The following is a 13,361-nucleotide window of genomic DNA, read 5'->3' on the forward strand; positions in this document are numbered from 1 at the left end:
AGTCAGCCAGATGTTCAGACTAGATTTGGCATTTTTGTCTACCTATTGAATGCTTACCAAGGACCTGGGATAGGCAGATATGGATGTTTGATGGTATTACAGATATCGTTGAAGGATGGAAGCAGGTTCCTAGTAAGGCCACCTTTTGCAATTGACTAATGGCGAATTTGTCAATGCCAATGGTGTTCAAGTGGTGCTCCAGTTGTTTTGGGATTGCACCCAAGGTGCCTATTACTATTGGTACTATCCTTGCTTGCCTTTGCCACAGTCTTTCTATTTCTATTTGTAGGTCTTTGTATTTTGTTATGTTCTCCAGTTCATTCTTGTCTATTCTGCTGTCTCCAGGCACTGCCACGTCCACTATCCAGACTTTTTTTGTCTTTCTTATCGGTAGTTGTTAAGTCTGGGGTGTTATGTTGCAGCAGCTTGTCTGTTTGAATTCTGAAGTCCCAGAGCAGTTTAACTTTATCATTTTCTTTTTTTTTTATTTAAAAAGTTTTACAATACATTTTGACTTTAATCCCCCCCTCCCCCACCCCTATCCCTCTCCCCCACTCCCTCCTCCCCCCCCCCCGACTTCCCAGAGCTAAATACAGGGCATAAAATCAAAAAACAAACATAAACACCCCTATGTTATCAACAATAAACTATAAATTCTGTCTCTCTCTAGCTCATATAAAATGAGTACAAACAATATTAATATTACAAATAAAGTAGAAAAGAAAAAGAGGAAAACAGAAAAAGATCTTTACTCAAAATAAATTTTCTTAATCCCAGTCCTTATTCATATTAATTTCAAAAAAAAAGGAAAAGAAAAAAAAACTTTCACCTGCTATTTGCATTCTCCCACCTTTCTCTAATTTCCAAACAAATTCTCAGTTACGCACCAAAAGCGCTTATCTCTTAATAATCTCCGACCAAACTAAACTATAATCAAAAATAGTTCTTGCATGTATCACGCCAAATGTCTCACAGTTCCAAATCATCCTTAAGTTCAAATAAAAGTTCAAATAAAAAGAGTATATAAAAAAAAAATTAGGCAATCTCTAAGACAACTTGTTGTTAATTAGGAGCTTACATACCCACTCTTAGTTCAACACATAGTTTAAGTCCATAACCCTAATATACTTTTCTAGCAAGCAAATAACATCAATCTTAAATTGTGTAAAATATTAAAAAAGAGGGGAAAAAAACTTTCTTTCTCCTCTATAATAATTTTACTCCATTGACATTCTAATCTAAAAATTTAATCAGCAATCTTAACGCCCCAAAACTTTTGGAGCACCTCTGTCATGACCCCCAAAACTTCTTTAGACCGCTCTCCTCCTACATCTTCACTGTAAGCACACTTTGAAGATTCCATAACTTTCTGCTGGTCTTGATCTTGCTCTCGTCTCGCTCTTCTTAGGGCGGCACGCGTCATCTTCTGGCCTCCTGCAGCAACCGATGAGACTGTGGCTTGATCCCCTCCAACACCATTGTCCTCTGTCTGTCTATCTGCAACATCTTGAAACTTTCCCACACTGTATCCTTTTGCAGCTTCCAAAAATGATAGGGGGGTTGCTTTTAACACATTACTATAAAAATCACGTGCCTGAGCCACAGTAACCAAACGATGTCCTTTACCTTCGTGCGTCGCCACCAATCCAACTGGAATCTCCCATCTAAACTTAATATCACGTTTCTTAAGTTCCTGTACTAGAAATGCAAAATCTTTCCTTCTCCTTAGGATCTTCGGAGGGATCTCTTTTAAAACCAAAACTTCTTGCTCAGCCACTACCAAATTAGTATCATAAGCAGCTTGAATGACTTCATCTCTAATTACTCTCTTTGTAAAATAGACCACCACATCTCTGGGTAACTTCCTCTGTCTTGTAATCCATGAATTTACACGAAAAACTTTGTCCATATTTCCCTCAATTTCAGATGCTGACTGGCCCAGTACCCCTTCCAGAGCCTCAGAAATCAGCTGCTTTAAATCTTCTTTACCATTCTCCTTTAAACCCCTAATTCTAATAGCATACTGCATCTGATTATACTGAACAAGGCTCAATTCTTCGTCCATTTTATCCCTTATATTTTCATTTTCTAATACCTTTGCTTCTAATATAGAGTTCTTTTGACTGAGGTCCTCCACTTTTATATCCAGCTGTAGCACACATTCAGCTACGGATTCAACCATAGACAAGATGTCCACCCTCATTGCTCTCAGCTTCTCTTCCATCTTCTTCTCCAATTTCTCCATTTTCTCCTCCATTTTCTCCTCCAGCTTTTTCAACTTTTCATCCATCATATCAGACATCAATTGTGCATGCTTTCCAAGAGCGTCTTGTAAATCCTTAAGCGTCAATACCGGGGGAGATGCAGGAGGAAGCAAAGCTTGCAATGAGGTCTCTTGCACCAGGGAAGACCCCGCATTCCGAAGAGCTTTAGAAGTTTTAGCCGCCATCTTCCCCCACTTTCACTTATTACGCACTTTCACTTTAAAGCTATAAAATCCATTGAGCTAGAGAGTAAAAATAAAGAGTCCACTTCACCTTGACCTCCTGTACCGCTCTGCCTGCATCTTGATAATCAAAAGTATTTCCTTTTGGCAGGGGTGGTTGCTAACGCCTGGCTCTGCTCCAAGAATCCCAGAGCAGAGGCGCTGCACAGCTCGGAGCAACCCAGGCTTCGGGGGGGCTCATCCTTCAGCCGCCCAAGCTCTCAGCTCAGGCGGCCCCGGAGAGCTCAACCCCTACCTGGGGCCTCACCCCCTCCTCTTCTCCCGAGGAGGGGGCTTCAAATCCATCTAAACAGCTGATCGGCACTGTTTACGATGGAAAAACACAGCTGCGGAGCGGGCAGCCCGAAAACGGCTGTCTTTCGACGTCGCGTCGCCACCGGAAGTCAACTTTATCATTTTCTATGACTTCCTCTATTTTATGATCCCACCAGTTCTTGCTTACAACCAAATGATATTTCTTGCAGATCTTCCAATGCACCATTGTTGCTACTTTGTCATGCCGCTGCTTGTAGAGAGGTCTGTGCAATCTTCTTGCAGCAGCTTACCAGGTGGTCCACTGTTTCTTCAGCTTCTTTGCATAGGCGGCACTTACTTACTGTCTGTTGCTGTTTTCTTAATTTTGACTTTGCATTTGTCTTTAAGGCTTGGTCTTGTGCAGCCAGAATTAGTCCCTCAATCTCTTCCTTCAACTTTCCTGCTTTTAGCCATTGCCAGGTCTTGTTATTATCTGCTTTCCCAGCTATTTTTTAATGTACTGGCCACGTAGTGCTTTGTCTTCCCATGCCTCTATTCTGTTCTTCATTTGGTCTTTCTTGTAGGTCAGTTTGGTCTCTCCAGTAATCGTAAGCTTTCTTGATATACTAATTTCAGTGCATCTTCATCATTATCCTTCAGATATTCTTCCAAAGCCATTTTTTCTTCTTCAACCATCTGATGTACATGCAGCATTCCACGTCCACCTATTTGCCTTGGTAGATAGAGTCTGTCAATGTCACTGCATGGATGAAGGGCATGATTCATTGTCATTATTTTTCTGGTCTCCCTATCCATTGCTTTTAGTTCTGCTTGAGTCCAGTCCACTATTCCAGCTGTGTATCTAATGACTGGAATTGCCCAGGTCTTGATTGCCTTCACAGTATTTCCTCCATTGAGTTTGGACTTTTAAGATCTTCTTCACTCTTTTGATGTATTCACCTGTAATCTTTTTCTTGACTTCAGTGTGCTTGATGTTGTCAGCTTGAAGGATACCCAAGTATTTGTAGTAATCGTCTTCATCCAGACTTTTAATGTTATTTTCGTGGGGCATCTTGATTCCTTCAGTTTTCACTATTTTTCCTTATTTGAGAGTAAGTGTGGCACATTTGTCCAAGCCAAACTCTATTGCAATATCTTGGCTATATATATGGACAGTCTTCAGCATCGATTCTATTTCAGATGATGTTTTTCTATACAGCTTCAGATCATCCATGTAAAGGAGATGGGATAGTCTGGCAGATGTTTTTGATGTTTGATAGCCGTGTCCTGAGTTATTCAGTATTGTTGACAGAGGAAACAGTGCAATAACAAACAGTAGTGGTGATAATGAATCTCCTTGAAATATTCCTCTCTTGATATTAACCTCTCCCAGTCTTTCACCATTGACCTATAACTGTGTCTTCCACTGTGCCATCGATCTTTGCACAAATTTTCTAATGTTTCTACTGACTCCTGTTATTTCTAGGCACTTGATTATCCAGTCATGTGGCAGAGAGTCAAATGCCTTTTTGTAGTCAATCCATGCCACATTCAGGTTGGTCTTCCTTTTCTTGCAGTTTTCCAAGATCATTTTGTCTATTAGGAGTTGATCTTTTGTTCCTCTGCTATTGGGGCAGTTTCCTTTCTGCTCAGGTAGAAAGAGATTGTTTTCAACTAGATGCTGTTGTACTGCATCAGCTACCATACCAGCAATTTGAAAGTTGTTGGTAAGGAGGTAATTGGCCTGTAGTTGCCTGGTGTTGCCCCTTTTGCTGGATTTTTCATTATTAGGTAGGTTGTTGTTATTCATTATTAGGATGGTGGTGGTGGTGGTTGTAGTAGTAGTTGTTGTTATTATATTATTATTATTATTATTATTATTATTATTATTATTATTATTATTATTATTATTATTATTATCTCTAATAAAACTATACCTTTCTCAACAAATGGAACCAAGGATTATTTCTGTCGAGAGGTTTAGGTTGTGGGCGATCTGACAATCATGTATGATTAAGGCAAAATGAAACAAGCTGATTTCTGCCATACATAAAAGATCAGATAACTCTTAGAGTTATGATCAGTTGTTATTTGATATGACTTGAAAGTAGGATTAGGTGTCACAAATACACAAATCTGATTGGCTTTCTATTGATGTTATAAAAAAACCAAAATAACATTTTTTATAGCTAAGCAAATCTGGAGACACTTTATCACTATTTCACATATATGCTGTATACATGGAGAAAGACTAAGCAACTGTATTTCTGCTCCACAAATACTTTCATGCTTTTGCATTGTATATGAGGATTCAAAAACTGCATTTTGTGTATGAAATTAAGCATGAATGCAGTAAGAAGAGTGAAATGCTGTAAATATGAATATTACGTTTGTATATTGAATCATTAATATTCCTACCTATCTCCATCCTTATATTAATCTTCATTTTCCTTTTTTAATCTCTATTGCTATTTTATTGAAATGCTTTGGATGTTATTTTAACAGAATATTTTCTAAACTTTTCTAAATTTATTCCAGGGCAGGTTCTGGTCATATCAAGGAGAGGCAGACATCATGTGACCTAGTAGCTGTTGGTAAAAAACCTGAAAGTTTTCATCCTGTTTTTGAACATATAAAATCTGTGACGCAGAAGGTAGAACAAAACCCATCAAAAGAATTTGCTCAGGAAATCATCACAATTATCCACCAAGTTAAAGGTGGTTACAGAAAGTTAAAAACATCTTGTTTCCATGTGGTATCATCAGTATCTAGTAATCAAAATATTTTGTATGTCATTAATCCAGGTAAACCAAGCATGTGAAATGTTGTAGCTGTTGCATAAAATAGTATGAGATTTATTACCAAAAATTCAAGAAAGACTATTTCACTTTTTAAATTAGAGGTGCTGGGGTTTTTTTAACAATTGAAGTTCAGATATAATGGCTTTGTACATGCATATATAGATCAAATTAATACTTTAGAAACACCATGGGCACAGAAGTGTAATACACACAAAATTTTAATTTGAGATTAGTGTATATCAATTTGATCTTTCTGCACTTGGTTGCCTAAACAGTAAAAGTTATGTGGGCCCCTTGAGATGAAAGGATTATTGAGTAGATGTTGAAGGCTATATTGAAATAAAATAAGAGCATGCTGTACGCTACCATTACAAATTTATGAAGGAATATATATGGCTTTAAAGTTTACAAGGGTTAAAAGATATTACAATCTTCAGGGTGGAGATTTCAGTTGCTAACCATGATATTGCTGCTTGTAGAATTAGCTTTTTTTCTTCATTGTCTTCACAGCAAATTATTTTAAATCTTCTGACCTTACTTTAAATGAGCGCTTCTCAAAAATACAAGATATATCAGGGGCAAATGAAGTTAAAAGATATTTGGATCCAGAGATTCACAGGTAAGGTAAATTTATTCAACCCATAAAATTCATTTTGGTTGGTTAAACAACAAATAATTCTGCAAACTTAAGATATATCCAGCATGTGGTATCTGCCTTTTCCACTATGAACATTTCTTGGCTCATTTTCTGGCTCTTCCCAATTATTTCTATGATCTAATTATATCTGACCTACCCTTTCTATTCATATTCAAAATGGTCTAAATGCATTCCTGCACCATGACCAACATGGACCTAGAGATTTTAAAAAACTAAAGTAGACCCCCAACAAGATGCATTATTCAAGTATATTTTGTGTAATTTAGTGTCTGTTGTAGTTACATTTTTCCATATAATTTATTGATACTAATTTGGTCATTAGGAGGATTGATATGTCTCTGGCAGAACTTAAGAACAAACGAGCTATTTCGTGTGAGTCTGGACAGGTATGTATATTTATCTCCTAATGAAAAAAACAAATTTTCAGCAATGGGATAAAGTTTCTTATTTTAATGAATCCATGAAATGTTTATTTGTTCAGCATGTAACCCTACCTTACTGAAACAATACTGTATCTTTATTTTTTATTGAAATGCATTTATTATTCTAATTGCCTCCCAAAGAGCTGAAATGGATGTAATTCTGTCTTCAAACATATGAGGTAGATTTGGCTGAGAATTTCAAGTTTGCTAAACTGATTTTAATAGTTGAATGAGAATTTTTTACTGAACTAACTCTAATGTATAATGTCCTGTTAGAGGTCCCATTACCTGATTGTGTTGTTTATTTCACTGTAATTATTATGACAATTCTTGTTTTTGTGTTTTTATGGTTTTAATTGTTGTAATATTGTTCGCTGCTCAGAGTCAATTGGTTTGAGATATAGAAATTGAATAAATATTCATTTCTGTGAAATGTAACACTTTTTGCTTTATTTTATTCTAATACCAGTCTTATATTAAAGTTAGGTGAAAAAAATAAAAAATTTAATTCAGTAATCCATTTATTATATTTTTAGAATGTTGTGAGAGTTCTAGAGGATCCAAATGATTTAAGACATGACATAGAGAGGAGAAGAAAACAGAGACTGGAGAATGAAGATGAAAATATATTTTACGTTAATATCCCACAAAGGTAGATGTTTTCAAAAGAAATAATCGGGAGTTGAAATACGATAGTCACATTATTACATTCTAATGCTATTTTCATGATGTGCATCTTGAACTTACTTTTTCTTTTCCCTTTGCAGTCTTAAATGAAATATCATAATCCAGATAAAAATTCATAGTGTTCCTTCGTTTTCTACCCTATTACTAGAAGATACTGTAATTTAAATTAATGTTGATCTTAGTATCAGCTTTTTCCTGTTCTTTTCCTTCCCCTGATTTCCTCACTATAATAAGTTGTACGAACATGATATAGTTTGGACTATGGACTATAAATGAACTAGTTTGGTTGTAATGCCTCCTTAAGTAACACCAGCTGCCTGCAATTAGTGCAGGTTCGCATCCCACCAGGCTCAAGGTTGACTCAGCCTTCCATCCTTCCGAGGTAGGTAAAATGAGGACCCAGATTGTTGGGGGCAATAAACTGACTTTGTAAAAATGCTGCTTGGGGGGGCGAAAGCCCTAATAAGCAGGCATATACATAGAATGAAGGCTATTGCTAAGAACATTGTGCTTTAGATTGTAAGCCACCCTGAGTCTTCAGAGAAGGGCGGGATATAAATGGGATTAAAAAAATATACTATATTGGGAATTGAGGAAGAAAATGCATTCAGATTAATTGTGTACAAAACTATGTAGTCATTCTGTTCTTTCATATCTGGTTTGGAATAGTTGTTTCCCACCTGCATAGTCAGATGGGTTTTTTTTTTAATTTTGGCGGCATGAATAAAATTTGAGATAGGAATCACAGAGTAGAACCCATCATGTTTCAATTTAGGTTTTTTTCCAAAGACAGTGCCCATTTATTTTTGATACTCCTTTTCCTCTGTGAAAAAACATTTTTCCCAGCTCTTCAAAACTAGCTCATTTTTCATTAGACATTTTTGCTTCCACCTTTCAGGAGATACTTGGTTTTATTTAGACCTCAGCCATATAATAATGTGAATGCAAGCAACTGAGATAGGATAGTCTTATATCCATCTAAACTTTTGCCTACATTTACCAAAACAAAGATTCATGTTACTTTTCAGTACATTTTAGTTGAAATGAAATGTAAATTTCTATTTATCATATTTATATTGATAAATTTTAGTTGCCCTCTTCTGAAACTTCTTTAGCTCCACTGCATCCTCTTTGGGATGTGATGGCCAAAGCTGCACACAATAGCCCAGATGTGATAGCACCAATGATTTATATAATGGCATTATATAATTGGCACCTCAATTTTCAGTACTGCTTTTTATTATCTCTAAAATGCTATTGGTTTTATAGCAGATGTTATAGCAACATGTTCAATAAGCTGTTTACACCCAAGATCTGTTTTCTCATTACAGGTAGTCCTTGACCTACAACCACAAATTTTGGTTGCTAAATGATGCTCTCATAAAATGTGACTGTTTTGCTTAGCAATGGCAATCCAGGCAGTTGCCATTGATAAGTGAATGCTCCAGTCTTAGGTGAGGCAACTTCATGCTAGCTTCCCACAATCAGGTCATTGGGGAAGCTGGCAGGAAGTTGCAGACCTCAGGCCCTACTGGCTTGGGGAGGAAGCAACAGTGTGGCTAGGGTTATTACAGAGAGTGTGTGAGGGCATTGGAACTCTTTGGATTTTCAGCTCCAAAGTTGAGAGGTTCTAAAGTCTTTCCATCCTGAGGTTGAATATCCTCTATGGCTAAAAATTCTACTTGGATTTTCTCCCCCCCCTCTTTTTTTTAACCTCCTCCCACTCCATTCAATGCAGCTGAAGGAAAAGAGCGAGAAGGGGGAGAAAGCAGGGAGAGGTTTGTGTGTGTGTGTGTGTGTGTGTGTGTGTGTGTGTGTGTGTGTGTGTGTTAGAGAGAGAGAGAGAGAGAGAAATCAGGGAAGCAAACGTTGGGGAACAGGGAGCGTTGCAAACAGTAAGCAAACTTACAAAAAGGGGATCTCTCTTACACACACATACTGCATCAGGGAGGTGGTGTGCAGGCAGACGAGAGCAAACTCACAGATTGGCTTTGTGGTCTATTTGTGCTGCCTCCCCTCCCTAAAATCCAGCTGATAATAGAACTCTTTGGATTGAATGGGAAGTTAAGAGGAATTGGCATAAATTGAAATTAAAAGGCCGAGTCAACTGCCCCCCCCCCAATTATTTTGTTGGAGACATGGAAAGTGTTTGTTGCTTCTACTTCCTCTCATCTGCTCTTTTATAATTTAATCCAGCCTTACCCAAACTAATGTCTTTTGGGTGTCATGGACCACAGTTCCCACCAATGCAATCATAAAAGCCCAGAACAGCACAATACCATTGAGAAAGAAAAACAAGAAATTCAAGCAGAAACCAGCATGGCTGCACAAAGATTTCTCTGACAAACTGAAAGACAAAAAGGACAAATACAAAAAATAGAAACAGGGGCACATAACGAAGGCCAATTATCAACAGACAGCCAGAACATACAAAGATGAAGTCAGGAAAACAAAGGCTCAGAACAAACAAAGACTTGCAACAGAAATCAAGAATAATTTAAAAAAAGGTTTCTTCCAACATATTAACAACAAGAAAAAAGTCAAGGAAACTGTAGACCCACTAAAGAGAAAAGATGGCAATGTAATAACAGGCAACAGGGAGAAAGCAGACCTGCTTAACATACTTTGCATCAGTCTTCACACAAAAAGAAACTATAGCCCAACATATTCAAGGTGCTGGTAATGACCTATAAAGCTCTAAATGGCTTGGGTCTGGATTATCTAAGGGAACACCTGCTGCCGGCATCAACTTCCCATCGTCCTGTGCGCTCCCACAGGGAGGGCCTTCTTAGGGTACCGCCGGTTAAGGAATGCCGGCGGGTTATCCCCAGGGGAAGGGCGTTCTCTGTGGGTGCGCCGGCCCTTTGGAACCAGCTTCCCACGGAGCTTAGGACCACCCCCGACCTTCGCTCATTTCGTAGGGACTTGAAAACTTGGTTTTTTGAGTTGTCTGAACTTTCAGAAGAGAATAAATATTAGTATAGTTTTTGCACAAATACTTAATGGTGCTTGATAATCTGCAAATAATAATGTATTTAGTTTCAACATATGGAAGATTGTATGAGCAAAGATACTTTATGATTAGCATGTTTGTTAGAAATATCAGATGACTGTTGACTATATCAAAGTTTTCATAAATTATGTTTAATTTAAATTTTGTATTACTTTGCCAATTTAAAACATTTATTTAAATTGATAAAAGCTGAAATATTTTGTTGTTTAGGCATGCACAGGATAGTAGCTTTGCAAAACTTCAGAATGCTCAACCATACAAATACCAGAAATCACCTAGATTCCCAAGTCAGCCTTTCAGAAAATTTATTAAGAAACCATACACGGTAAGTTATTAGGAATTAGTTATGTACAATACTTTCACAATTCCATTTATTTTGACAGAGCTTTCATTGTGATGTTTTTGTTGCACCTTTCTTTGTATTTACTATTATACACTGCCCAGATTCCTATAATCTTTGGGCAAATTATAAATACAATTAAAACTTTTTTAGTTTATCATTTAATAATGGGTTAAAGCAAGAGGCAAAGAGTCTTTTCAGCTTTAGAGATTTGAAAAAAGTGCAGAAGTTTAAGTTACTTGCACATTGTATCACAGACCAAAAAACAAAATTGAGGTTTTTCCATTTTTTTCTAGGACAATATGCGAACAGCTAAAAAATAGGTACAAAAATGAACTTGACAAGATTTTATACAGAAAATACAGAATTAGTTGCATTGCATATCTTTCCTTCTACCAAAAAACACTTCAAATTGTGTGTCACATTTTGAAATAATTCACACCCTAAATAGAGTTGTTACAGAATAAATTAGGTTAGATTATAGATTTTAGTATTTTTAATTTAAAACAGAACATAATAAGGCAGAAAGGCATAATATCATTTGTAGATGAAGAATCTATAGACATAGACTGGAAAAATAATGTGGGATTATGGAAAGGGAAGCAGAGAGAGTAGGAGAATTTTTTTTTAAAATGGTTTGGCTGTTTTCAGTCAGCTAGAGAAACAGGCTAAATTAGCAGTTCTAGCAACTTTTTCTATTTGGCTCAATAAAAGGAAGATCCTATCAGGTTTTAAAAAGTGAAATACAGAGATTCCATGAAAAAACTGTTGACAAGAATGAAACTCATGATTTAAACAAAGTCACATTTGTTTGTTCCTAATAGTCCTCTTTTCTTGTACCTATAATCATCTCTTCCTCTTAATAACAGTAAACATGATTATCCTTGCCAACAAGAATTTTTTTCCCTTATGAATTTCCAAAGCTATTATATAGAACAGAGCTTTTCAACTGGTGGCACGTATACCGCCGGTGGTACATTGACACATGACAGGTGGTACGCGACCATCCTAGAGAAGTAGCGGGGGAAGGGAATGAGCTGAACTGGTGGCAGCACTGCACGAGCCTGAATGATAAACGCCTGGAGCTGCAGGGCTGTCAGGGCTCAGCAAAAGCGCCAGGATCAGCACCGGGCTCCAGCTGATCGGCGCTTCTTCGGGGCTCAGTGGAAGAGCTAGGATCAGCACCACTTTCTAGCTGATCAGCGCTTCTTTGGGGCTGTCAGGGCAGGATCAGCGCCAGGCTCCGACTGGAGCTCGGTGCTGATCCTGGCGCATCTGCTGAGCCCAGAAGAAGCACCAATCAGCTGGAGCCCTGCCCTACTCTGCAGAGGACAGATCCCCATCATCCCCAGCCCAGCAGGGCTCTTCCTGCTGCACTGTTGCAGACAAAGGGGGGCTCCATTGAGGAGAAGGTGGAGGAAGAAGATTTAAACAAGCTTAGCAACCGGAGTTGGGATCCCCCCCAAAACAAACATGGGTAACCTCCCAGCCTGACAGAACTGACCAAAACCTGCTGCATCCACGGAGCAGACAGGCGGAGGGAATAAAAACCAAACACCCCCACCCCCACCCCTGCTGCTAATCCTCAACAGAAATGCTCACAGCAACGAAAACCTAGAACAGAGGAAGAGCGCAGGAGGGCAGGCGGGTGTCTTGCTCGGTTGTGACTTAGGGGGAGAAAGAGGGCAGCTTCACCCCCTAAAACGCTTCCCTCACACCAAAGCAGGATGAAAACTCCAAAAAACGACAAGGGAAAAAGGTTAAAACAGAAGAGTGTCTCGTGATGGTTTGCTTCGCCACTTCCTTCTAGTAATTTAAATATGTAAAGACCACAAAAGAAAAAAATGGCTTTCTTTCATTGTAATTCAGAAGGGAGAAACAGGAGGATTGGGGGGGGAAGTTGTTTATTTCAAAGGAAGAGAAAGAAGGGATTTAGGTCTGTGTGGGGTGCAGCAGGTGAATGGTGATGGTGGGCGACTTCTGGTGTTGGGGGGGTGGTCTTTTTAAAAAAGCAAAATGAGGCAAAAAATAAAAATCCCCCATTCCATCCCCCAAGAGCTAGATGCGGATGTGATTTCTTTTTCTTGTTCAGAAAAGACACTCTTCTTTTTAAACCTTTTTTCCTGGTCATTTTTCCGAGTTTTCATCCTGCTTTCGTGACAGGACACATTTGGGGAGTGTGAAGCTGCCCCCTCCCCCCCTCAAACCACCAGCCAAGCAAGATGACCTCGTTGTTGTAAGCATTTCTGTTGAGAATTGGGGGGGCTGTTTGGTTTTTATTTCTCTCCCCCCCCCCATCTGCTGGGTGGTTGCAGCAGGTTTTGGTCACTTCTGTTGTGCTGGGTGGTTACCCACGAAGCATGTTTTGGGGGGGATCTCCACTCCGGTTGTTAAGCTTGCTTAAACCCTCTTCCTCCTCCTTCTCATTGGAGCCTACCTTTGTCTGCAGCGGTGGGGCAGAAAGTCCCCTGCCAGGCCGGGGATGATGGGGATCTGCCCTCTGCGGAGTAATGGCAGGGTTACTATGCTCCCTGTCAATCAGGTTTGATTCTTTCTCCCCCCTCATGCCCCCACTTCAAGTGCAGAAGCCGCACACACCCCCTCCAAAGCCCCTACAATCACCTATCAGCTTCTTTGAGTCAACCAAAAGGAGAGAGGGGATAGAACAGTGCAAAGATTAATGTCAGAGAAACAGGCACA

At 38.7% G+C, this 13,361-nt stretch overlaps 1 protein-coding gene across 3 annotated transcripts in view; it reads left to right on the top strand.

The window, feature by feature from the left end:
- The window catches only part of BCLAF3 (BCLAF1 and THRAP3 family member 3), a 48,166-nt gene that overhangs the window by 22,664 nt on the left and 12,141 nt on the right, over positions 1-13,361 (top strand). For all 3 annotated transcript variants that reach the window (XM_081327629.1, XM_081327631.1, XM_081327630.1), the window contains exons 5-9: positions 5,279-5,457; positions 6,052-6,160; positions 6,522-6,585; positions 7,158-7,273; positions 10,532-10,646. In XM_081327629.1, coding sequence (XP_081183755.1) covers positions 5,279-5,457; positions 6,052-6,160; positions 6,522-6,585; positions 7,158-7,273; positions 10,532-10,646 — 583 coding nt within the window. The remainder of the gene's footprint in view (positions 1-5,278; positions 5,458-6,051; positions 6,161-6,521; positions 6,586-7,157; positions 7,274-10,531; positions 10,647-13,361) is intronic.

Source organism: Vipera berus (genome assembly GCF_964194415.1).
Source record: "Vipera berus genome assembly, chromosome: 4".
NCBI classification, from domain to species: domain Eukaryota; kingdom Metazoa; phylum Chordata; class Lepidosauria; order Squamata; family Viperidae; genus Vipera; species Vipera berus.